The sequence below is a fragment of the Nipponia nippon genome, unplaced genomic scaffold (assembly GCF_047370975.1).
Source record: "Nipponia nippon isolate SJK-2023a ecotype South Korea unplaced genomic scaffold, ASM4737097v1 scaffold_9, whole genome shotgun sequence".
Lineage (NCBI taxonomy): Eukaryota > Metazoa > Chordata > Aves > Pelecaniformes > Threskiornithidae > Nipponia > Nipponia nippon.
The window spans coordinates 13,480,331-13,506,937 of NW_028262413.1; the positions used below are offsets into that span (position 1 = coordinate 13,480,331).

The following is a 26,607-nucleotide window of genomic DNA, read 5'->3' on the forward strand; positions in this document are numbered from 1 at the left end:
AGGTGGGGCGACTTCCCGGGAGCCACCTCGCCTCCTGCCACCGCCACGCTTCATCAGAGGAAACAGAATTAAAATCTGGGGGGGAGAGGTTTGGGTTAATGAACGCTGCTCTCCTCACTTATCTTCTCCCCCTCTCTCCTTTGCTCAGACGCGTACGCGAGAGGATCCGGCTCTTCGACCTCCAATGCCTGTACGCTGTCAGCCATCAGCACAATAATGATATCGCTCACAGCTCGCTCCAGTTTATGACAAAAATTACATAAAGGACTTCTTGTTTATAATATAAGCAACATTTAGCTAGTTGTTTTGAAGACACCCAGTACTAAGTAATATTGTGGTTTGAGTACATCTTACTACTGGAAAAATGTTTATGCTTCTTTAGGAATGGCATTATACAGTACTTCCTCAAAGCAAATATAGCTTTGTCTGAAGTTTCCTTGGAAACTCTGCAATGCACTGAAAACATCTGTAATATGATGTTACCAAAGCAGTTTACATATGTCCTTATATGCATATTTTTTATTATATATTTAGTGTTTTATAGAATTTTTTAAAGTTAACATATGATGTAGATATTAATTTTTCCTCTGCTATAAAATGCTATGGACAACATTATCATGAAAATATTGTTTGGAATTTTTTCCTTTATGACAGAGAGTTCAAAGTTGTTCTTAGTAAATTGGCTGCAACTTTACTATACAGTTTTACAAAGCTACGCAAGGCAGAACTGTTCCAGACTGGGTTCGTAATGCGGCTGAATTTAAATGGCAGTTACAATGATTCTTGTGTTAAATCAAGTGCTTATAACACACAAGATGTTACATTTTATTCAGAGGTCTAAGCAAGACAAACTTGAAATACTCAGTAAGAACACTGTAATCTTGAAAAAATACATGAATTTTGGTTGTTTGTGGACTACAGGACATGTAGCTAATATTCTGGCATCATGCAGTAAAGGGTCCATTTTTACTGTCTTGAAACAGCTTTGTCTTTATCATAACTAGCATTAAATTGGGTAGGAATGAAGATACTGCAAAGATGCGATCTCTGCCTCTAGTGACAAAAAGGGACAGGTACCCGAAGAAGCGAACAATGCAGTTCTCGCCTTTGGGTGTAAACCCAGCTAAATCCACCTCGCTTTGGGGGCTTTTCTTCCAAGGAAATTGGAATAGCAACTCTGAGACATAAAGCTGCCCTGGGTTCGCTGTCTGAACATGCGCTTGCTTTCCACGTGCATCGGACCATAGCTCATCATCCTTTGTAACTCCGCTATGTAGAAAACGTGTAGGAAATGTGGTCCGAACCGAGAGTATCAGAGGAGCTGTGCCGCGCTTCGGGGAGCGCCGCACGGCAGCCGGGCTCCCCTGGAGGGGCAGGTTGTCCGCGGGGAGGTGGGATCTGCCAGTAGGTCTCTGCTAGGAAGTCTGCGTTTCTTTAGGAACTCTTCATAGACGCCTGAAGGCAAAACAGAGTCACGCCGGAAAACGACAATATCCACAGCAAAATAATTCTTCTTAAGAGAAGGACTGTTTGTTACTATGGGGTAATTTTGTAAGTTCACTCAGATGGGATAACGCTAGTAAAAGGCAACGGAATTTTCTATAAAATTTTCCAGTTTAAATGCGCTGCAGTGGTTTATTATTATTTTTTTTTCCGATAGCTTGAATTTGCCTGTAACTTGTCTTTTTTGCTTACAAAATAATACAGTTAACTTTTAGACCTTCTAAATATATTTATTCAGTAACTCATAATCAGGATTCCACTTGTGTAAAAGTCAGGGGTGTTGACCAGAGAAATATTGTCAGTATTTCAAGCTGTGTTCCTTTCTTAGTTTGATATGGTTACTTCTATGTAAAAAAAATAAAAAAGAAAAACAAAAAAACCACAAAACCAAGAAAAATGGAACAAAAAAAGAGAAAAGCTTCTGTAGTTTTCTCCCCAGTGTAAATGATATTTATCAGTGATCTAGCAGATGTAATCTTTTTTTAAAGGTATTGGTAATAAATATTCTGTCATTTGTAAAGATACCTGTCTTCCAGGAGCGTTTTTCCTCCACGTCTCGTTCTATCCGGTGACAAATTTCACCACGGCAATAGGCAGCGCCTGCTGAGATTGTCACTGACGTGAAAATACAAAAGAAGAGTTGGCTTAAGTCAAAACTTTGTGGAGGCAGGAAAAAATAATATATTTATACATCTCTGGTCTAATTCTGTTTCCAAAACTGGCAAAAAAAAAATCTGCGTGGGTAAATTTGGGGTGAACATGTCTATTTCTGTAGAGCCATGACCTTTTCAAGCTCGTGTGGGCTGGTGCTGTCGGAGTGGAGCCTCTACAGCTTGGGAAGCTCGGAGTGAAAAAGAAAGGGAAAAACCAAACAAAAAGACCAAACTGGCATTTACCCTCCTCGTCACCGCTCGTCTGCCCGCGGCCTTCGCAGCCACCCGGGAGCGGGGCAGGCAGCAGCAGCTCCGTGCACGAACCGCGGGCCAGAGCAAAGCCCCCTCCAGGTACGGCACCGCTTCTCTGGTTATCCCTGTGGGTTTCTGAGGATTTTTGGGAGCACTACTTGAAATCGCTAAATCCACCAAACTCGCATTTCTAATTCTGATTTTTAGGGGCAGCAGTGCAGGAGTCGTATGATTGTGCTCTGCGTTTCAAAGGAGCAGTATTGTGCTTTGCAATCAATGAAGCTTAAAACCAAAATGGCCTGGTAACACAATTCCGTTTTCAAAAAGCAAATTTAAAATTGCCATCTCTAGAGGCGGGCGCTGGGCACGCTCCTGCGGCTGCTGACACACAGGCAGCGGGGGAAGCTGCAGCAGGAGGAACTCGCTGGGTTTGTAGCTGGCTTTAAAGAAAAAAAACTTCAGAATAAATATTTCTGTGTGCTCCAGGCACAAAACTTGTAACTCTGACCTAGGAGCTTGGGGACAGCTTCACCGGCGGTGTGGGCTGGCGTGATAGTGGCAAAATGTGACGCGCAGCCCTGAGCGTGGCCTGTCCTCTTCGCATCTTCCTCGCTGCGGAGCTCGCAGGCGGCACATGGCAACACGAGCAGGTTGCCTGGGATGTACTGAGCATGCTCCCTTTTCTCTCCTGCTGCCTGAAATGACGACTGTTTGCCCCAAGTACGACGACTGTGAGGAGGCAGCTCTGCCAGTCATTGCTTTCCTCGTCCTATGCGGGTGGATCTTGTTTAGCACAGGTGAGGTTCCCCCGCCATGTACCTGCACGAGGCAGCACCGGGCCGCCGGGAAGGGCTGGACCAACGCCCTGGCTGGGAAAACGAAGATACTCCTGCTGCTTTACACCAGCTCAGTTTTATTTACTAGGGTGAGCGTAACACACATCTGCCGGCTTTCAGAGCCATCAAGCGCTGCCCGTCCCGAGGGAACTCGTTCTGCCTGCAAGTACCAAGGACCTGACGTGCCCTTGCTGATCAGATGAACATCCACCTGGGTTTTCTCATCATCACCCGCTCATTGCAGTTGTTGGCGTTGTTTTCCCATGATGCACATCCTTGTCAGTGACACTGAAAATCAAAGGTGGATTTCCCCCACAGCTACCTGCCCACGCGCCCCGGGAATGCCTCCGCCGCCTGGGGCTGCCGCCGCCTTCACTAGTAAGTGCTGAGCATTCACCCGCGCGCTTTCACATGGCCTGATGTACAGCTCAAATGCAAAGTATACTTAAATATATTGCCTTAATCTCTGCAATATCTTACCATTAATGGGAATGAAATTATATTTAGAAATCTTATTTATTAGGCCACTTGAAGGCATGACATAAAATACATTACAGTAAATGAATTCTCTTTAGTCTCATTTTTAGGATTTTACTAATGAAATTCTGATTTTAAAGTGTTAAAACCGGGCACCTCAAATCCATTAAAGTCACATGCAGGAGAGACATTTGAGGCACAAACATTGTTATATTAATGAGCTACATTAATTTTGATGGAGCCATACTATTTCACCCAGATGAGAACTGGCTCATTTATTATAATTATTTTTAGTCCATAGCACCTGGGAACTCCATTACATTAGGCACTTTCCAAACAATTTTCTTGCTGGGTCAAATCTTTCTTTTTATTCTTTGTTAATGTGCTTAACCCCACCTCTGGCCAGCTCAATGGACAGGAGGTTTCTTGGAAGCAGAAGGGACCCTGCAAGAACATGAGAGCTTCGTGGTCTGCAGCCAGAGAGGTCAAAGCCCGAGTTGGTCAAGTGGTTTCAGGCAGGAGGTTTATTTGGTAACTCCCTTTGTGGATTACACAATGTAAGTAAACAAATCACAAACAGAAAGCAACGCTGTCTCACACGCAGTTCATTTAAGATGGAACAACAGCAAAGAAAAACGGGTTGCGGTATTGGGCTTGGATTTTTGAAATTACGTGAAGGCAGCTGAAGTGGCACATGAAGGGGGAGCCCAGCTCCTGGCAGCTCGGAAAGCCTCTGAAGAGCACCAAGAGGTCCTTGTCACATGCCTTTAACTACTGTACACTTGAAAACTCCACATTCCCAAGCTGTGCTTTGTTTTGTAGGTGCAATTGAGGAAGTTTATCAGTTTGTGCCATTTATCTTTTTGGGTTTTTTTTCCTTTTTTTTCCCCCCTTAAGCTTTAATCTCTTGTGCCAGGAAGCACAAATGATCCCTTCTTGTCCTTTTGCAGATGCTGCCAGCTGACGTCAAAGGCAAGAGCCTGCAAGGGAGCCTTGGACTGACAATGAGCCAACTGCGAGGCTCCCATGCCTCCCCCTCTCCCGCGGCCTCCAGCGAGCACCCAGGTAGGCAGATATATGCACTTTCAGAGCCCGCCCATCCCCGTGGCACTCCCTCATTCGGGAGACAGGAGTGTAAGAAACACAGGTGAAGCTCTTGTTTCCTGCTGAAATCAGGGTCTCACAGCACCCAGATTGCAGTCTCGGCCGGCCGCCGTGATCCCCACGCAGGCGTCAGCCATCGCAGCCCCTCCGGCTTCACCCAGCCAAAAACTAGAGATGTTTAAGCCCAAGGAAACCAAGATATTAAAAATGCCTACTTTCTTCTGCAAACTGTACAAATCTTACAAGAAGGAAGAAAATAACCTGAAGAAAAAATAAACTTCCACAAGCCAGGAGAGGAATAAACAGCAAGAACCCCTCTGCACGCTGGACAGTCAGGACACTGGAGGAGACGCGTGCAGCAGGCGTCAGGGTACATTTGTCGAGTGTCTTTGATCACATGGCAGCAAAACTACACGAGCTTAGACATTTTTACCAGTATCTCAGAACTTCACAGGAAAAATCGGAGAGTAGGACTCTTCCCCTCCCCAGGTCTCACCGTGTGCCTGGCGCAGCAGGGTCCGGGCTGGGGGTGTGGGCGGGCAGCCCCCGGCAGCGCAGCACGGGCAGAGCCGGCAGCGTGCTCGGAGCTGGCTGTGCCCAGCCAGGGCTCAGAGGGGTTTTATGCTCAGCACTGGGCTCAGTGCTCAGCGGGGGGCTTCCAAGGGCTCTTCGGTTGCCAGTGGCTCATGAGCGTCAGTTTTCTGCAGTGTTTCATAGCTATTTACCTGAATAGTTTTCAATTCCTGATCTATGAATTTACTGTAAGTTTAAATGCAGCTCCTCGCAGGCCTGTAGTGCACACAACCTGTGCAGCACCCCAGGCCATCTGCAAAACCTGCCACGCACTCAAACTCCGAGATGTCAGGAGTTGTGCCTGTGGCAGCAAGGTGCCAGCTGTGTGCACACAAATAACAAGGCAACGCACTACCTGTGCATACAAAAGTAAGAAGGCAAGATGCTAGCTTCATGCACAAAAGTAGTAAGACTCTTAATTGTACATCAGCTACATAAACAAACTAACCTTGTCTTCAATGGCCTATAAAATCCAGAGGCTTTCAGGGTTTATAAAGTCCTCCAACAAGACAGCCTTTTTCCAACATCCACAATTGGTGCTATGTTTACTTAAAAAGCAAGATGTAAGTACCTTCATGCAGTACGAGAGGGACACCACCACGTCAGGCACAGCCTGGCCGTTGCACCGTTCAAGCAGGCCCCACGCAGGAGTGGTCTGGCTGCACGGCTCACAGCTCGCACACAGCACAGCCAGACGCTTCCTTTATCAATGAATTGCATTTCCATGGAGGTTATTCAGGTTATTTGCTGAGTTGGCACTGTTTCATTACAAAGTGTATCAGTGAAGGCCAAGTGTGGGTCCCCACTCTCACGACAGATTTGCTGTAGCCGCACAGCACTGGGGGGATGACAGCACTGGGGTGCTCTACAGCCTGGTTCACTCTTTTCCTAGTATTTGACCCACCTTGGTCACTGCCAGGGACCACAGCTGGGTACCCGGCTGCCATACACAGGGCTGCGCCAAGTCCCAGTTTGCATTTTGCATCTTGAGTTGTCAGACTTATTTAAAACAAAACAAAAATCCAAAAGATTAAGCTGTCAACCAGAAAAAAAGGCATTAGCTCTTTTCCAGAATTTTTTTTCCTGCACAGCCCTTGTACCGTGTACTTGTATCCTGCTTAAACTGGGACTTTTTGTTTAGTAGCTTATCATTATGCGAGGCACCTCATGGAAGCAAGCCCTCCTTCCCTGGTTGGAAACACCGCCGCAGCAGAGGTGACACGAAGCCTGCTCCGGCGATGCTGGGTGGCGTGCCAGGGCCGCGCAGCCTCGCCGGCCCCGCGGCCTCTCAGAAGACAGAGTCGTCGAGGGTGCTGCAGTAGAGATCTTCAGCAAAGCTGCCGAACTCAGTCTCCGTCTCACTGGTGCAGGTACGTGCTCTCTGGAAAGCAAACACTGCTTTTAGCTGCCGAGGTGGGAGATGAACTGAGGTTATCAGCTAAACTGCACTAATTAAGAGAGAGGAGTCACGATATAACGTTTTAAGCCTGCATTGAATATTCGTTATGAAACAAATGCTGCAAAGCTCTCACTTAACATGTTTAGCAAAACACCATGCTTCAAGCTGCTGCGTTTAAAGAGGGATTCACCCAAAATGTTTTGTGAGCCAAGAAAGAGCATTGGGTTCAACAGAAGAATTTTGCCAGAAAGTTCACATTCCAGCTGAAGTTCTCACAGGGCTGCTCATCACGCAGGCCCTCAGGCCAACAGCCCCCTGCACCCACAAATTTCCCATTTGGCATGCTCTGCACAACACACTTGACCACAGTGGCCCAGCAGCCAGCCCTCTCTAGCCAAGGACGAAGAGCCCCGGGAGGAGCTGGAAGGCATGTTATGAGGGTATGTGAATTTTTCTGAATAAACAGCGGTGAAGCCCACTTGTGGGGCCAGATCCCGACCCCTCGGTGCTGAGCAGAGTTATGCAAGCAAGCGTGCAGGGACGGGGTGAGTCGCAGAAGGAAGCAGAAAGCAGTAGCTCAGCTGCTGGGAAGCCCTCAGGGGTGGCGGGAGGCAGAGCTGCTCCTCGGGGCAGAGCGTGGTTCCCACGGGCCGCGCTGCCACTGCTGCACGGGGCTTTCGTCACCTCACCCCACTGTTTACACTACAAATTTAGGAACTGAATGTCCACAACAAACAGCTGCTGGGGGTTTCACTCTCCCGGGTGATCTCAGCAGAGACACCAGGGCGGTGTCCTCACGTCTTCCTGCTGGTGCCACCACCCTTGCAGCCGCGGTGCCAGCAGAAAGCCTCCAGCCGGTATTGCCTACTCGCACCAAGCTCACTTTAAGTAAAGCGGCAACTAAATACAAGGCAGTGCTGCTTTTGATAATGTGAAACAGCCTTTGCAAGCTCACGTTTTCTAGCTGCAGTGTTAATATTTGCTATTTCTCATATTCTTATTTGTGATACCCTAAGTCATGTTATTTTACACCAGTGGCTTTAATTAAAAACAAACATTATATGATAATCTTTTAAGCCTGTTTCCTTGACCAGACCATGGAATAAAAACAATACCCAAAAAATCAAACCCCTGTTCTAAGGGGACAAATTAAAATCAAGTTACTGAGCAGCACTTCCCTTGAGCAGACAATGAGAAGTTTTATCTTATCTGTAAGGCAAATGTATTTATCAGGAAGTAACAGCAAACATAATAAGGCTTAAGACCAGCTTAACACTAGGACCAAAACATTTCCCATTGTTAGGTTTCACAAAGTAAATCAGCTCTCCAGGAGTCAGCCTCCAGTCCCTGCCAAGGCAGAGCTATCTGCCTGGCTGTGCTCGGTGGAAGGAGCAACTGCATTTCCATACAAAAGGCAGAGCCATAGGTACGGCGCACCATGTGCCTTAAATTCATTGCATATTAGAAAAGCACTCGACAATAGCACTTAATCCTTTCATATGTTTTTAACCCTCTCCAAAACACTTCATCTACAAACAAGGCCAGATCTAGAGCTACTGCAGGCTGGGACCTGTCCTCGGCAGAGGAGGTGGCCACACAGCCAGGTGAGAACCGACCGCAGCAGTTGTTATGATTGCAAAAACAGCCTCACAAATTGCTAAATTTGATGGCCAACTCGATGTTATACTCATAGTCAGGGCTGTGCGTATCGTTATGTTAACTGCACCCACAAATTTCCCTTTTGGCATGTTTTGCACAACACATTTGACAATGCCGTCCCCATTTAATATGGACATGAGAAATTCTAAGAGGTCAAAAGGCTTTAACTGAGCAGTAACAAAGCTTTATGCTCACAGCCTTACAGGGAAAGAGCAGCACACAAACAGAAGCATTCCTTCTAGTCAAAAAAAAAAAAAAAAAGGCGTGAGTAAAATGTTATTTTACCTCATAGTCATTTGGGAAGGGATCTCTGAATTTGTTGCTGGGTGTTGGAATTGGTGGAAACAGTTTACTCCATACGTGGTTTCTGCAAAAAAAACAGTAGTGGAGGGATGTGAAAGAATTGCTTTTTTTGATGGATGGCATATCCAACAAGCAGCACGTGTTTAGCCCCGCGAGAAGGCATGTCTCCTCTCACCCCCAGCCCTCCTGCCCCCCTCCCACTCAGTCATCGGCATCGGATGGCAGCAGCACGTCCAAAAGGACTCAAAGTAATGAATAATGGTCCACCAGCGGACACCCCGAGGACTGGGCAGGTGTGGCGTTCCTCACAGGACACTTCTGAACCCTGGGGACATGTAGATGACAGAGGAGGTGGGCTGAGGCTCTCCCCGACCAGCCTCTCCCATCGCAGCCGCAGGAGAGAGCTGGGCTAGAAGGTCCGATCCAACGGGGCACTGCTGTGGCTTTTAACAGCCAGCAATAGGCTTGTCCTGGAGAGAAATTAATTGCTCTGATCTGTCTGTTCACGCTCATGTTCTTCCCAAGGGCTGTGTTGTCATGTACCTTGTTTGGACAGCCAAGATAGGCTGCCTCTTGCTCAGACTTTGGTTCCTGGACATAATCTGCCCACGTCTCGTGACAGGAGAGCAACTGCAAATAATTGTGTGCCAAGGGAACAAGGAGGAGGCAAGGAACGGGACCCGAGATGGCTGACAGTAAATGGTTCTGTTTAGCAGTGTAATAACTCATCCTGCTAACACCCTTTGAGATACTCCTTCCCTGCCTGACACTCTTTAGTCTGGCTCAAGCATGCAGGCATATGTATTTTCGTGACAGCAAGTGCTGCAGAGTGAACTTTTCCTTGTCTTTGATATATCCCAGAGTGCAGACCACATTTCAATTGCCAAAATGCATTCACTATCACTACCCCTGGATAGCGCAGTGTCCAAATAGGGCCAGATTTTAATGGGAAGATAGCAGGATTTATCCCAGAATTAGTATCTGGCGCCTGTTCTGTGGAGCAAGTCTGACATCCATGAAGCACAGATGTGGCCAAGGTGTGGAGCCCTAGCTGCTGGGACCAAGGGCAGATCTGGTGCTCCTCTGCTCCGTTTATTTTGTGACAATTCTCCTGGCTGATGTCTGGTTAGTTCAATGCTTATGTTCTTATGACTATTCTTCTTCCAAAAGCTTTCCGAGTTCTGTCAAGTTTTCTTTTATCCTATTATTCCTCCTCACCTCCCTGGTGTGAATATATTCTGACTATCAGAATATATATATGAGTAATATATATATTCTGACTATCTGAATAATAATATTTTCTGACTAGCAGTTTGGAGCTAAACCTTCCTGGCTGAGCTGCTGCTGCCTTGAAGGAGACATTGATGCTTAACTAATTATTAGGCGAAGGGAAGGGCTGTACCACTGCTCACACGATAGACCTGACCAAGCAAGCTATGGGATGTCTCCCCATTGCTGCATATGGAGGAGGGTTTGTCACAGAGGTGTACAGCCACAAGTGGAAATATGGGGAGGAAAAGCAGGCTGTAAGTGAGTTGGTTTTAGGAGACATTTGTACCCCGTTTGTTAAAATGCTGAACGCAGTCCAACCATCGCTGGCTGCAAAGGACAAGTCAGGCTGTGCAGTCACCACCAGCAGAGTGGGACAGTCAGGTGGCTGCTCCTGTAACTCAGGAGTGGGACCAGGATGAGTGCCAATATTAACACTCCAGTGCCTGGCATCATCTCTACCCTTCCCAGCTTTCCTGCTAAGGGTTAGGTCTTTGTGACGATACCCTAATTAGCTCTGCAAGCACTATTGTCTTAACGGCTTCTGCACTCCATTGGGTCTCCCAAGCCTTTCAGGCGGAAGGCCCTGGAGGCCACCAGATTTCACCTGCATCTTATTTTAGCTCCGAGTGTGGTTTTGATTTATGCTATTGCTGCACAACGTAACCAACAAGATTCGGTTTCATTTGGAATTGGCGCGTTTCGAGTTGTGCTGTTTGTCAATAAAAGATTTTGATGAAGCCATATCAAAATTATTTATTGAGTCAGCAAAAAGCATAAGTTACACGTCGCTTCTGGAATAGAAACCCTCAAGGAGGGGTGTGCAAACGCCCAACAGAAATAAGGCAGAAGACACTTGTGTTCGGGGGGTCTGCTTGCCCCTCAGGTGCAATTTGCAGTGAGACGTTGGTGAGGATGGTGACAGTGGTGCCCTCACAATGGTCCTGTTCTTTTTTGCAGGACACTGAAAAGTTGGAGTTATGTGATTAAATATCTTGTCGGAAAAAAATGTTCCAGATATCTCTGCTTGTCTCTATATGGGTTAGCGCACGGCCCTTTCCATTAGCGCTACTTGGACCTTCAGGCTTTGGAAACACCCCATGGGACACTCGCGCCTTAACTCAGCATTTCAGGGCCTCCAGTTATTGTGCTGTGTCTGTCTTTCTGAAATTTGCCACTTTTCCCACAGGCTGTGACATGAAAAGGCCAAAGATAAATAAAGAGAAATAAGTGGGAGAACAAGTTCTTCTTTTCCCTCTTCTAACCGCTACGATGAGATTGATAAAATATTTGTTTTCACAGTATGTCAGAGTGCCTTTTCTAGCGTCTTGTCTCCACCGAGATTCCCTGTGACATTTTCCAAATGACTTCCCTGTAGCGGGTGGCTGGTGCCTGCTGGTTGTGGACTGGAGTGGTGTGCAGAAGAGGGAGGTGGTGGAAGTCAGGATGGCCACATTGATTTCAGGGTATGGAAGGCTACTGACTGTCCTCGTGTCAATTAAGTGGAGCACAGCTGGGAGCAAGTTATTAACTACATCCTCCTGTGGGCTCACCTCCAGGAGAAAATGTTATTCCAAGGTACAGCCTAAGGAAGTACAGAAGATGCTCATTCATAAAGACAGAGGGCAAACTAAGGAAACATTCAATTGCGCTTTTTATCAAGGCAGTAACCCCATCAGCTACTGCAAGTAAGTGAAGGGAAAAGACTATGCAAACAGTCCCAACGGGCTACTTTGCCTTGTAGCATTTCTCCCAAACGGTGGGCTGTATCTCTGATGCCTGCAATCACCAGGAAGCACACAAAAAAATTTATAGAACTCTTGGCTATAATGAAATTCCTTACAATGGCTTCAAATCATATGAAATTTGAAATGATTCTGTGGCTTGAATTGCATGGTACACTTCATGAATTTTCAACAGCAGTAAAAACTGAGAGTACTAATGAAACTGTGATCTAGGGAACGTGTTCTATTTTTCTTTTTTTTAGTATTTGCAGATACAACAAATGAGCAGGCTACGCACGGCGTTTCATCTTCTTACACTTCCCACCTCCTCCCAGGGCAGGCCGGAGGATTAGAGAAGTGACAAGGACACTGAGCAAGAAGCAGCTTGGGAAGGGTGGAATAAAGCTAGGAACTTTGTGAAGTTCAGTGCAGCAGGCAGATAAAATTTTAATCACTTTGGCAAAGATGGAATGTAATGAGCCTTTGGGTGCTAGGGAATTATACACTAGCCAGACAAAGAAAAACTCCTGGAAGCAACCAATGTAGCATCAAGCAGCTGAACCTGGAAAAACTACGTTAAATTTGCCTAATGTATTAAAGTTCATGAAATCCATTAGTACAGCATCTTGAAGCTGGTGCTTGAGTAGAAGTCTTCCTCTATAGCTATTTCTCCCCCTATATCTGTTTCAGGATCTCCGCAGAGGGTAACTGCATAATATCCAAATACTTGCAGAACTCCACAGGAAAACATGGAGCGGTTTGACTGCCACTAACTGGTGTTGGTGTTTTGCTGTCCCAAAGAGAGAAGGGAGAGCTGATGAAGATGATGCTGGAGCAGTGGAGGACCTACAGTTACACAGACAGGTCAATCCATAAAAGAATCAGGAATGTGAGTAAGATCCATAAACGAATCAGTGATGTGAGTAAGAGCGGTCTGGGGATTTCCACCAATACATCAAGGCTGCATAGTTGGGAACAAGTGCCTATGAAGCACAACATGAATAAACTCTCTGGGGAGTTAATCTATCTTGTTCAAAACAGGATTGCTCATTGAGACCTGCTATGCTAATTAAATTGACTTAAGAACAGGTTATCATAGACACCAGACACTTTAGGGAGAGTTAATAACAGTTATTCTAATGTAACATTCCTGTAGACAAGACCTTTATTTGATAAAGGAAATGTGGTAGGGAAAAGAAAATAGCCAAGGACACATCAGGATGACCAATAAATTAAAAGACATTAAAGAAATGAACAAGAAATTAGCAGAGTTGAGGACAGCACTTACATTACTGGGAGCTGTGTATATTGTAGACTGATAATTGCTGCTTGATGCATGTTTCAGGGGAGAAGCTTGTAATTACATTGATTCTTTAAGTCATCACTTATAATTTGACTAGTCACAGCTACAGAAATCCAAAGTGTATCTGTGTTTCTTCACAGCACATTTTGGGAAGTTTGGCTATGTGGCATCTGTTTTTACTACATGGCATCCATAGCCTCCGTAGTAATTAAAAATAAACTAAACATATAGTTCAGAAACTCAAAGCAAACAATAGTTCAAGGCACTTGCTCCTGTTAAGAGGTCAAGAGGAGCAGCAAGCACAAAAGCACTGAATTTTTACCTCTTCAGAACGTCTACCATATTCCTTTGATGTCAACTGAAATGCAGACTACATGCCCAGGGCCCAATATAGAGTGTATGTCTGCAGGGTGAACTAGAAAAAACTGAGAAAATTTTGGTCTGTACATTTTAGCCATGAAAGATGCTCTCAGCAGCTTTCACCAGGGTTAAAGACAGAGTCCTCCTGGAGAAATCATTGACCCAAGCAGATCCATTTAAGTGAAGAAACGAGATAAGGACAAATAGATTTTTAACAAATTCACCTCACTCAGTATATGGTTTTGTTGCTTAAGATTAAATTGAATAACCCGCTTACCCCACCAATTTTGCTGAATGTTATTCTTGATAATTAATGAGGCTGATTATTACTCTTCAGTACTTTCGCTTTGTATAATTATGCTTGAATACCAAACTCGGTGCCCTTTCTTAAAATTAAGCAAAGCTTGTGACATCCGCACACACCTGTTGAACACCTACTCCTTAGTTATACTGTAATTAAAAAGAAGACAATGATACTTACATTTTGCATATTATAGCAACAAGCAGGAACGTGCAGCACGTGGACAGACAAAGCACAGCGAGAATCCAGGCTATGGGATTCTCCAGTTTGTTTTCCCCTGAATTTCAAGAAAAAAAGAAATTAAATATATTATTTTAGTGCAGATTATTTTAAGCACACTCTTACAAAAGATTTCATCAGCTGTTTTATGTGATTATATTCAGATCACAAATTAACATGCAAACGATAAAGACTTGGTATCTAGAATAAGAAATGAAACACAGAGCTTCAAGAACAATTTCCATGAAACCGACTTTCTAATTTCAGCAATAAATTTCTTTCATTTTGACATGAAGGAGAGAACAAGCCGAGAAGCATGAGGAGCCAGGCCTACCAGAAGGACAATACGGTCCGTTAGCTGCTGTCCCGAGACACGCAATGCCAGGCAGCGAGCACACGACTGGTACTCAGCAAAGACACTGTTTGCTGATAATCTCAGGCACAAACTGTTTGTTTTCCATTAAACCAGTCTTCATTTCTGTTAATCCTTTCTAGCCAGGAACTGGATTTCTCTGGCTTCATAAACTTGCCGGTAAAAAAGACATCGAAACCCCCCATTTTTCTGGTGAGCTTGTTGCTGATACATTTCCTCAAGAAGAATACCTCTACTGCCTCTGCCTGTGAGCAGACACAGGTATTTCTATCAAGGTCAATGCTTCTGTTTTGAAAAGGCATTGCTCAGTGACCACGGCCATTATTTTGTGCCACATTATGCCATGTAACAAAAACACTTACATTGAACTGCATTTTCAAAGGGCTGCCGAGTCCGTGTGCACTTACGATAACTACCTGTCCTATGCATCAAGGTGTCAGCACTGCCATTACCAGGTAATTGAAAGGACATAAATCGGCCAGCAGCAGGAGTGTTGGGTTTATTGGTGCTGTAGACAAAACAATATTCAATTGTGGCCAGATTTGTTTCTGAGAAATGAGGAGCTGAGCCTGCTGTCTCCGCCGACAGCCGCGGTTGCACGGCAGTCCCTGAGAGCAGCGCGTGGATGACGCCATGAGCAGACCAGCGTGATCCATCCTGCGCCTCCATGCCACCCCGATGGCAGTATACAGTCAACTTTGCAATTACAAATGGGTCAGGATCGTTTATTTTGTCTTCAGGATTATCACTTTTCTTTCAAGAAAATAAGATTTAGGATGTAACTGTCGATGAGTTATGCTTCGTGTAAGGCTTGAGGATGACTGGGGCAGCAAACTGTGGAAAACGGTTAAGTCCCATAAGCCAATTTTAAGCCTCCCAGCATGGCTGGGAAAAGTCTTCGTTTTCCAAACCAAAAATGTAAGGGTCCTAAGTCTCCTCCATCTTATGTCAGTTGGCAATGGCCCCCAAAAGGCATGATCAGGCAACACCAAGTCTCACTGCAACTCGTAGTAAGGTGTGGGAGAAGCAGCAATTGCAGAGGCTGCACTGTGGCTCTGGGGACCTGCCCAGGGTGCTCCTCCTCGGGCTTCTCTCTGAGACATGCCCAGAGGTACCAGCCAGCCCCACGCACCACTGGGAACCAGCACAAGCCCACACACCTGTCTAGTGAAAGGCGTCCACGTAATACATGAAACAGAGGGAACGGATAAAACTTCCTCAGAGCCACAGAGCAAGTTAACAGCAATGTTTGTTAATCACGTAATGAAGTATGTACTGAAACCCAGCGACTTATGCAGTAACCTGTGTTGTGTCAATAAACTGCAACAAGTGTCTAAAAACCCCTTTTCATAAGAAAAACTGAAGTAATTGGACCTATCCTTGGATATTTTTGAGATTCTAGTAAATTTTTATGGAAGACTTTTTTTTTTTTTCACCAACAGAATGAATTTTCCATATTTGATAAGTGCAGTGCGTGAGTAGAAGCATCCATAATGGTGATGTTTCCAGGTTTCTCAGTCATCATCACACCATGCAGCAGAGACAGCTCCAAACGCACTCCGGCTGACACAGAAGGGCCCTCAAATCTTTCAGCCTTGCTGGGAAAGCAGAATCGGGACAGCACAAATATGCTGTGAGGTGCTTTTCAGCCCCAAACTTGACCCGTGGATCTTTTAAACTGTGAACCCTGGCAGTGGTTGTTCACACTTACCTACAGCTTCACAGACTTGATTCGTATCAGGTTGCCGTGTGTCGTTAATGAGCCCACTCGGCTGCACTAATGATTTTTTATCTAGCTTTGTTTGGCTGCAATGCTTCTAAACAACCTTTTAGAGGCAGCTGGTACCAAGGTGCAGTTTTACAATGCCTGCTTTGGCAACGTATGGCTGCATTTCACAGAGTTCGATCACCGCAGCCCAAGGAAAGGATCCAGAATTGTGTTTCAGTTTGTAACAAAGTTGGAGGATTGCTGCCACAGGACAGGCAGTCTAGGCCAGTGTTTTTCTCAGGATACGGGCTCAGAAGAGGTCTACTGGTCTTAGAGTTGGTCTCATCCAAATATTTCCCAGATAGGTGCACAAGGCTAATAAACAGGCCCAGTTTTCTTAATTAATAAGAAGTTTGGTCAGCCCCCCCGCCCCAGGTGAGTGGTTGGGTTGCTGAGCCTCTCTTCCCAAGGGCTCACCGGTGCCATGGAGCCAGGTGGGAAAGTCAAGGGGATGTGTTAGAGTAAGGAGGCAAAACAACAGCCGATTTGCATTCACTAGCAAATAGATAGAAGAGGGAAAAGTATAGTAAACAGGACAGTGTAAGGGACTTTTTTTTTTTTTTAAGTGAAAACCAGGAAGTTAAGAAACTCAAAAGATAAGAGCAAAGGAGGATGTCTAAGAAGAAACAGTTGATAACGTGCCATGATAAGGAAACTGTTATTTCCAGAAAGCCATGTTCAGCAAGCAGGAAATACAGAACAAAGTGGGGCAAATTATGTTCCAAAGATGCTAAAAGCATGCTCTTTTCTTTCCCCCATCATTTAACAGTTCATATAGCTCCAGTAAAGTAATAGTTGACATGATCACTCGTATTAACTTCCAGCATGAACATCACAATGCATGCCAGGGAAACACATGTAAAAACTAAAGTAGTAATGCAACTATAAGGCCTTACCTAGAACTGAGGCCTTAAGCTGGTTTAAAGAAGTCTCTGAAAACATAAGCATGTAAAAACAAATCACTGTCTACAAAAACCCTCCACATGTCCACAAGTTTGCTTGGGAGATTTTTTTTTTTTATTTTTAATGGAACACAGATTTAACTCCCCTTGGCATTAACAAGTCAGTTTCTTTCTTCACATACCTATTTTCCTGGCTTCTATTAAAGTTACTTGGTGTTGTACATGCTCATGATTAGGCAGCATTTGCTTTCCAGCAATGTAATAATATTCGTTACAATACAGAAGCATGTCATTCTTACCAACATAAATAATTTCACTCCAGTCACTCCAAAATCCTCTCATACAACATATGTGATGATTAGCTCTTATTTGTATGGAATATCTGTTGGTAACATCAATCCGTAATCTGAAGTTGGTTGAGGATATTTTCAATATCTGTTAGGAAAACAATATTGTACTGTTATAGATTACTTAAGACTAAACAATTCAGAAAACAAACTTTAATCATGCTTGTCTTTTTATTTTTTTTAAATTTCTTTACTAGATTAACAGTGAGCATCTGGCCTTGCTTTTCAAGTAAGATCGCTATTTTTATAGGTGTATTTTCTCTCATAATACACCAATATTTTAGGGCAAATTCTTGAAAGATGCCTCATTTTGGCATTCTTCCTTAAGACACTTAATGCTGGATTTTCAGAATTATCCATCCTCCTACTGTTCTGAACCCAGGTGCATAAAACTGAATAACTCCAATTTTTGTCCTTCTGCTTTCCTAGGTCTCTTGGGGATAGTTTGTTGCAGACACAAATAACATCCAGCAAAAGACGGAAAATACAAAAACTGATGAGACTTTGGCTTTGCTGAACCCTAGTCACAAATGGGACACAAGTTTCACCAAAAGGCCATAGTTTCAAAAATGTACTAATAGCAGGTTTTAATGTTTTAAACATTTAAAAATTTGTAACATATCCATGAATATGAAGACATTTTCACCAGGTTGCATAAAGGCAAATTCTAGCTATATAGGACAGTCAGCTCAGAGACAGGAACACTACGTAGTACTTGGGCATCGGAGAAGCAATTACCTGCTTGTTACCTGACATCAAGTTGAAGAGGTAAAATTCATATTCAAAACATTCTTTAGGGAAAGGAGAAATTGGCTTCTCCCATGTGGCCAGGAGATCATTTTGCTCTAAGAATACAGTGACGTTTCTGGGAACATTCACTTTCTCTACAAAAAGAAAACTGTACCGGTAAGTTATTTATAGAGCAAAGTTTAAATACTAACAATTGGAGCACTTTATAACCTGATAGTGTTTCCAAGCAGGACCTATAATCATTGAATTTATTTCACATTTTGGACAGAAAAGATAAGGATTTAGGAGGAATAACTATATTGGAGAAAACAGTTAAGGGAAAACAGTTTTAAAAATCCACTTAAATGTTTTGGAAAAGTAGATTACTGGGGGGGGGGGATTTATTAAATTCATTTTCAGAAAAGCATTAAATTAATGATAGAACAGTTAGGAAAACTTCTTTTAGGGAAAAAAAAAACAGATATAACCAGGAACATTACTGAAAACTGGAACAAATTCAAAGGAATAGATCAGCAGCTATTATGGGGATGATTTCTAAGAAAGTATGTCAACTGTTTTATCTTAGTGAAGCCATGAAAAAGGGAAATGTTATCTGTTTACAAAACTGTGAAAGGCATGGAACTAATGAAGGAAAAGAAATTATTTGGGTGGATGAAAGATGATAGACAGTCATGGCTGATACCACCTTCTGTTCGACAGTGTAATGCCTTTCTTTAAAAGGACATGGTTATCTTGAACATCATGCATCTTTTTCCTTTTAAAGAAAGGCTGTAAAATAAAAGGTAGTAAAAACTGTGCTTGAAGGTATATTGACTAAATCAATTGAAAATGAATATTGGAAATAATGCTTTGGCTAATAAACAGAATAACTAATTGTATTTTCTAGCTTTTTTTTTTGTCATTCTATAATATTAAAATCAAAGTTAGTTAAAACCATCCATTTTTGTCTTAGAATCTCTTCCAGTTTCATTAAAATGTCTATGCAAAACCAGCACATACTTTCACCTGCATCAAGAACCATTCAATCCAGTAATATTCTCTCACAGATCTTTTGACAATCCTGCTAGACATTTTTTTTTTTTTTAAATGTATTTCTACTCACCAATGGCATTTTGGTTAAATAACTGCTGAAAAGGTTTGATTGCAGCATACTTGCTAGACCCATTAATGTGTATTACAATGAGATTGTCAATCTCTTCTGGATCAATATGAGTCACTGAAAATCTGCACTCAGTATTCCTGTTCCACTTGTCTTTGATATAATCTTGACATTCTTCAGTGTACATCTCATACCTAAATTAAAATACTTGTAAGACATGATGCTCTTAAAGAAATCCATTCCTGACTAAAATGGGAGAAAACACCAACCTGTAAAATAGAAAGTACTTGGTATCTTCTGGTGCCCCTTGGCCAGGAAGCCAAGTGCAATGGAGAGAAACAGTATTAGAAATGGTGATGCGAGTAACACAGGACAAATTAGTGACAGATGTCTCTGGAGCACCTAGAGAGTCAAGGAATTATAAAGCAGAAAGATAAATCTTATTACAAAAATTGTAAGAAATTAATGTTGCTAAAACATTTAGATTACAGTCTTTGGTCCATTATATCTATGTCTATTGTATCCAGTTCTCTTCCTTATCACACAGGTCTATCAGTTATGGATGAATGAAGATTCCCAAACAGTGTAAGTAAAGCTGTACCACACACCACCATTACATATTTCACGTACACCTTGCAATTCAAGGCAACATGATCTTTTAATATCCTAGAGTGTATGAAAGTAGGTTATCTTAGTCTTAGCAAGGAATTTTTAGAAAATTTCATGTGGGTTATCCATGTTGTGCACCTCCAGATTGTACTCCAGGCTCCACAGCAGTAGAGAAAGGCCTGGACTAAATAATTTTGTAAGATCAGTGTAGCAGTATTTTTCAAGTATTAAACCTGTCACCTTTTGATGTCTAGTCCACAGACCGGGGCAGAACACAAAATTCAGACCTCCCTTGCATTTCTTCTTACCTGGTGGAGGCAGGATTTTCTCCTTCACCCAGTCACTTCTCATCTGAAGGTCATTATGGTGAAGTAATGTCCGAATGCGTGCGGAGAAACCGTTGTGAAGTACAGCTGTTCGGATACTGTGAGTCTTCTTTGTATCATACTTGAAATAAAAAAAAAATCAAATAAGCATCACATGTGATGGAAGCTAAATTAAGGCACCTGCAAAGACTGATCCAGTCTTTGCAAAGAGGCAAACCAGCCAGCTAGCTTAGGTGGTTATATTAAGCGTATAAAGCTAGAGAGTACAAATAATCCACACAAGAAGTGTATAAGGTTTCTCATTTAAGCCAGCAGCACCCTTATTGTACCAAAAATTTGTCTATAGCATACAGCTGTGATGAAACATGATCTGACATTTTAATGATAGCCTGGCATTAATGTGAATTAAGTGAGCTGACTTGAACGGGGAGTAATATTACTTAAAACCAGTATCCAGCTTCCCCCCAAGATGAACACTGCAGACTGCCAATTCCCAGCCTAACCCTTGTTCCAGCAGAGCTGTAGGCGTAAGCATAGCTGGAAGGGAATCTTTCCAGTGCTCAAGGTATATATTTATGATATAAGAGACTAAGTGATTCAATATGCCAATCGTTTAAGAGACGTATCACACCTACTGCACCCTGGTTTGGTGCAGTATGTTTAACTCAACAGGAATTTAACCTTCTTAGGATACTGGATTTATCTTTTATCTTACCTCTTCAGGCACAGGGCTTAGGATTTTCACATCATATCTAATAGTGTAGTTTTTTTGTTCTTGATTAGGGTTTGGTTTCCAGTGTAAAAGTACTTGTGCTAATGCAGAGACTGTAAGGGTGAAGTTAATAGGTGGGAAAACCTGAACTGTAAGGGAGAAAACAAAAATATTCGTAACACAGTAATCCAGTGCATTGTTTAGAGCAATAGCTGTTTACAAGCAATGAGCAATACAAGCAAATAATTTCATTTCAATATTATATTCTCTCAACAGCTTCTTATAAAACGTTTCTAATATTTGAAAAATATCTTTAAATAACAACCAAAACTTCATCAAGTAAGAGTTTACTTAAAACTACTGTTTCAACTTGAAAAACACAATGATGTATTACATTTGGCTTGTTAATTAGGTTCAGGTTTTTCAACTTGATCCTTCTAGCTACATAGACACTGGGCATCTGTACTGAAACGGGGCTGATCAAGTGATTAACCGTACAAACAATTCTCACCCACGTAAGATTGCAGAAGAGCATAACGTGGGGGCTTTCTAAGAGAAGGCTGACAGCCACAAGAAGTCATATGTGAGAGCAGAAACAAAATGATGAACAGAGGAATTAAGCACAAATGGAAGAAAACATAGAAAGATGGGAATGATAATTTAAAATGACAGGGCAAGAGGGATTCCTGGAGCTCATATGGAAATGAGGAAGATCTCATGCTGGGAAAAAATGTTAGCATATAAATAGCAAGACAATGAAATAATCAATCTACTCCCCTCCATTTCTAGAGTTCTTCAGAGCCTGCCCTCCCTTAATTGCCATCTCCAAGGCAGTTGAGGGACATCAGTCCCCACTTCTCTTCTCCCATGATTTTAACCTCTGATGCCCACTACTTCAATTTTCAAGCACGTACCTTGCATTAGGAAAACTGCCTCATAAAGGCTCAGAAAACTCCAACACAAACCACCCGGAACTGCTTCCCTTAAAATGTTCCTTGTTGAGATGCCCACAAAAAATGTCACCATTAGGGTTGTTGACACACCAGGATTATGCCAGCAATGCTTTGTGTTGCCATGTTTCTGCAGCTAACTGCAGTTTTGTTCCTGGAAGTAAAATTGCTATCTGGAATAATGTGTTTGCTCTGGCTGGATTAAATCGTTGAATAAACCAGGACAGGAACTACTGTCCAGCCCAGAGGGCAAGTGGCATGGCACAAGTTGCGTCTACATGCCTCATGGTTCCTCCCTCTCAAAGCAAAACAGTCCTCAGGCACCGGCTGGGAGCAATCTAACTGAGACAGGGTACAACTGTCCCAGGAAGCACGTTAACACAGCATGGTCGTCTGTGGTCCTGTATTCATGGCATGCTATGGACTGTTTTGTTCAGAATTGGTTTTGTGTAGAATAGCACATTTGACCAACACGTAGAGGGGCCTTGGTCACCCACTGGTGCTAAGACAACACACTGGTAGAAGGAAAATGCCTTACCTCTTGCAGCTTGAGGTACATTTCGCTGAACCAAGTTCGCTGTCCAAAGGAGGATCAGAAAAACTCTCATCATGCTGTCCATAATCTTGAGATGGTAAACAGGAACGGCCATGTATCAGCATATGTGCCTTGTCACCGTTTTACAGAGGCCAATAGCTAAAATTAACACAATCCCAAGTGTTAAGCACACAAACCGTGGAGCACGGTATATCCACATGATCAAGGGGATGAAACTGCCACCTTGCAGGGGACAGACTTTTCTCCTTTCCTTGCACGAAAATGCATCTTGTCATAGCTAAATTTCATATAAGTACCACCAACCACATTTCATTTTGCTTCCTTTGTTTTTGCCAGCCCTCTTTCAAAAAGCTGCTGGTTTCAAACACTATCACGTGTGGAGGTTCAGAGCAGCAGTCATGGACTGAGAGCATCTCTCCACGGAGAGAAGCGAGTCAGGTTGAGGTATATTGTCTTTCAGTAGAGTCCCATTTACTCCAAGAACAAAAATAACCATATTTTTAGCTGCCACTATATATAAAATAGCCACTTACTGGAATTTACTTTCCAGTTTCTATTTCAATAAGCTCTCTAAAGAAGCAGTCTCAGTGCTCACCTCAAGGCTAATTCTCCAGTGTTAATTATTGGGTGTAAGAGAAACGATTTTATTTGTTTCTAATTTAAATGAACAACTATTTTTAATGCTTAAAACCAGCAAGTTCTTATGCTTCCTACAGATTGTTTCATGAAGTACTGGGAGAAAAAAATCTGCGTGTAATCATTCATGTATAACCTAGTATAAACAACACGGAAATACAGAACAGCAGCTTTCCAAAATGTTCTTACAGAAGAGAAATACACCCTCCCAGCCCAATCACACTACTTCCCTGGGGCACTACAGCAATTGCTTGTATGGAAAACATAATATTTTCAGATGGTAATGAGCAGACAAAGCATCTTTAACCCACCAGTTCTCCCCAAACCTCCGATAAATAACCCAAGGACTGGAAGCACTCCAGTTGATCACAGTTGGAGTACTTCTGCTATACAGTAACTATTTTTCAAAATGGTGTATGAATGCTGAGTTCATTAAAATGACACAGTAATCTACAATGCAGTGTGTTTCTTAATGTCCAAGTCCACTCATTATCTATATTCATATTTTGTGTGTATCTACTATTCTGCTAGCCAAAATGTGCATGAGGCTAACTGAATTTCTGGAGTTTGCTAATGGATTATTCCTGGGGAGTCAGGGTTTGCTTTTACGTATGTTGTGTTATTGAAAGGCATTTTGGTCAGACCTTTTGATTCTTCCAAAATGTATGTGAATCACAATCAGGTAATTATTATTCACACCATACATTTATGGCTGCACAAAGCCTCCAAGACTATTTCCTGTTGCATTACCATTCATGAAAAGTCTGTTCTTTTGGATTTTCTCACTTGAATACCACACAGACCTCTGCTTCACAAGATTATGTCATTCTGGAGGCCATTATGTGGACTGAACACAAGTTTACAATGGCACCTGATCTCTGACAACCTCTGCCACACCTATGCGGCTTTATCTGATAAAAACCAATTAAAAAAACTGCTAGAACATGCTGCACATTTCCAATAGGCTTTTATACAGATTACTGGCATCAGGCTTCCTTTCCGGCTTCAAAAAACATCGTATACCTCATTTACCTGATGAGACTATTAAATACACTAATAACTTTTTTTCTCTATTTAAAAGTAAAAATTTATCAACTTCAAGCCCCTGAAAATAAAAACCAGCTTCTCATTTTCATGCTAGCAATAACGCCAGTACAACTCTGCCAAGAACGCAACTCTGAACTGCGCAGATGTGCGTGCATGTGCTTTTATACATGCGTGCACATCTGCATTCCTACCTGTCTATTAACATTACCCACCACATTCATTGCAGCTCTCCCACTGACCACCTACAACCAAAAGCAGCAGCTAAGAAAGCAGTTTCAAGTAGATTAAGATCTTGTAACGTGAACCAGGTACCTCAGTGAGAAAGACATGAGAGCCCACCGAAGGGCATTCCACTGGCATAGAAGAGAGACGGAGGGACAGGTGGTGCTTCCCCAGCTGCAGTCAAAGCTTTATCTGGTACAACTACGAGACTTTGGGAAAGAAGTTTCATCTGATCCACTGCTAAGAGAACTCACTTTTTTTAAAAAAAAGCAATCACTTCAGTACGTTATTTAAAAAAATCATTAAAAAGCCTCATATTTTACAACTGCTTAGGATTCACAGCTACTAACTTGAGTAATGTCAGTACACTGGTTTCAGGACTGCTCTGGCATTTAGCACAACTAAAAAAGCTGGCTCTCTCTTGCGTTTACTTAAAGTGGGTTTGGCTACCTACAGATTTTTTTACTTTATCCTCAAAAAATAAGGATTCTAATTCTTCCTGGGCACATTCTTTACCCTATACTTCTGGGAAGATCCTAAAGATCAACTATTCAAAGGTACTTTTGCTGTCTAAAAGCATGCACCTATTAGACACAGATCTAACATTTTCTGAGTAGCAGTTTACTGATTTGTAACTGGATATAAAATGTTACTGTAATGCAGATTAGCTTTCAATTATTATCCTTGTTTTTCTTATCAGTTTATCTTTTCCTGCCTTGTTTTCAAAAATGCTATTTTTCTGTTTCTTGCTATCAGACTAAGATTGAAAAGACAGCTTTTGGAAGAGGTATTTCCATAGCTGTGTAAGAGCACAGCCTATTATAAGAACACCTTGAAGTCTGTGATACCCTGTCTGTTTCATGTGAGAAATTACTGAAAAGAGAATAAAAATAAGTGTATTCAAGTAAAGATGTTAACTAGAAATCTGCAAGAGGAGTACGCTCCTCACAAAAATGGATATAGTAAGTTCTCAGGACAAATAAAAGCCTTGATTATATTATGTTTTGGTTATATATGGTAAATAGTAATAAGCAGAAGGTAAGGCATATATTCCCTTCGTAAAGTGTATACTCCTCCTTAAAGGACAGCAGAAATCCAAATCATAGAAAACAGTCTTTAAAAGGTAATGATTTTCTTACTTATACCTGACGTGTCCCACTATCTCACAGGCAACTGGTCAGAAGCCAATTCCAGATGCATTTCCCAGTGTAAGGCAAAGCTGAATTTGAAAAGCGGGACCTTTGCAGTCTTCAAACAAAGCACAACAAGACAAAGACAAATTGCAACAGATATCCCAGGAGGTTACCTGCGGAGTCTCAAAAGTTCTGTGAAGAGTCTGCTGTTTGTTCAAACGTCCTCTGGGTCATCTCCCTGTGGGTTTCTTTTATAACTGCTGTCTTTCAAGTACAAATGTGATAGGTACTTCAGAAATGATGGCACATGATAAGTTAGACAAGCATGCACTGAAAAAGGGAACTACAGATTTAACCACAGGATGGAAGGCTCCATACAAGCACACAGTTTAGCCCAGAAATGGTTTTAATTTATTTATTGAGGGTTAATTATATACCATAGTCTGATAATTCTCTAATAACTTTGCAAGAGCGGGAATGTTTAATGTCTAACTGCAAAGAAATAACCTATAGCCAGCTACCTACGCACCACTGCTGATATCCTAAGTTGTTCTTCTCCTAGAAAATCAAATCCAAACGTTGCTGGAAAACTGTGCAGGTTTTGTCCAATGGTTTTATACCATCTTGTCCAACGCTCCTGCCATACAGCGATGTGGACATCAGTGATATTTTGAGAAGTTACCTGTACGAGAGCAAGGCCGGCTTCCTAACCTTGTGCTGAGAGCTTTGAGCTGTGATCCATAGGGTTGGGTAACACAGGCTCACAAGCAGGGCAAGCAGCAGAAACCAACCCAAGGGCCTAGAGAAGACCCTGCAGAAAGTGGGGCTATATGTAATGGAGTTATAGGAAGGACGAGAAGGCAGCTGATGACTTACATTCATTAACAACCTGGATTGCAAGTACAAAGAACCCTATTAAATGTGCAGGCGACACAAGCTGAGAGAGGTGAGTGCTTTGGAGGCTAAGACTAGAATTAAGAAAGTTCTTGACAAATTGGTGGAAATTGGGTGCAGTTCAATATGGACAAGCTCTCAACTGCATTTAGGCATTACCAACTGTAAATTACTAGCTATAAATAATCAATTATCAACTGATTAGGTATCTGTTCCACAGAAAAGGATCTGGGGTTTTGGAGGGACGTAAACTGAAGAGGGAAAAACAATGTCATGCACTTGTGAAAAACGCAACCCAGGCCAGCTAAAAGCGAGTGTCCTCTGCAAGACACATGAAGTAATCCTTCC

General features: G+C 42.7%; 2 protein-coding genes and 1 long non-coding RNA gene across 9 annotated transcripts in view; 2 read left to right on the forward strand and 1 right to left on the reverse strand.

The window, feature by feature from the left end:
* LOC104016941 (contactin-4) overlaps positions 1-2,025 on the forward strand; it is a 353,560-nt gene extending 351,535 nt beyond the window's left edge. For all 7 annotated transcript variants that reach the window (XM_087743644.1, XM_087743651.1, XM_087743647.1 and 4 more), the window contains one exon: positions 149-2,025. In XM_087743644.1, the coding sequence (XP_087599770.1) occupies positions 149-249 (101 nt within the window). In that variant the 3' untranslated portion in view covers positions 250-2,025. The remainder of the gene's footprint in view (positions 1-148) is intronic.
* On the reverse strand, positions 1,440-25,635 carry IL5RA (interleukin 5 receptor subunit alpha). Its single transcript, XM_009469906.2, has 12 exons — positions 25,539-25,635; positions 22,310-22,465; positions 20,825-20,970; positions 20,092-20,230; positions 19,444-19,576; positions 19,178-19,368; positions 18,064-18,209; positions 17,278-17,413; positions 13,897-13,993; positions 8,742-8,823; positions 6,563-6,779; positions 1,440-2,118 (listed from the first exon to the last, which is right to left on the reverse strand). Exons 2-11 carry the CDS (start codon positions 22,419-22,421, stop codon positions 6,687-6,689), a joined length of 1,275 nt encoding a protein of 424 aa, XP_009468181.2. The 5' UTR covers positions 22,422-22,465; positions 25,539-25,635; the 3' UTR covers positions 1,440-2,118; positions 6,563-6,686.
* Positions 4,299-18,014, forward strand: LOC148050101 (uncharacterized). The gene is made up of 3 exons (XR_015701296.1): positions 4,299-6,768; positions 12,443-12,641; positions 17,755-18,014. It is a non-coding gene; the product is annotated as an uncharacterized LOC148050101 (long non-coding RNA).
* Positions 25,636-26,607: the final 972 nt, after the last annotated feature.

Bases quoted from the DNA above. Each gene is read 5' to 3' on its own strand.
- IL5RA (XM_009469906.2), bottom strand. From the start codon at position 22,421: ATGGCCGTTCCTGTTTACCATCTCAAGATTATGGACAGCATGATGAGA. The intron at 20,231-20,824 runs GTAAGATAAAAG...TTTTATTTCAAG, and splicing joins TAAGCCCTGTGCCTGAAGAG to TATGATACAAAGAAGACTCA. The intron at 18,210-19,177 runs GTGAGTAGAAAT...TTCTTTTTGTAG, and splicing joins ATTTAACCAAAATGCCATTG to AGAAAGTGAATGTTCCCAGA.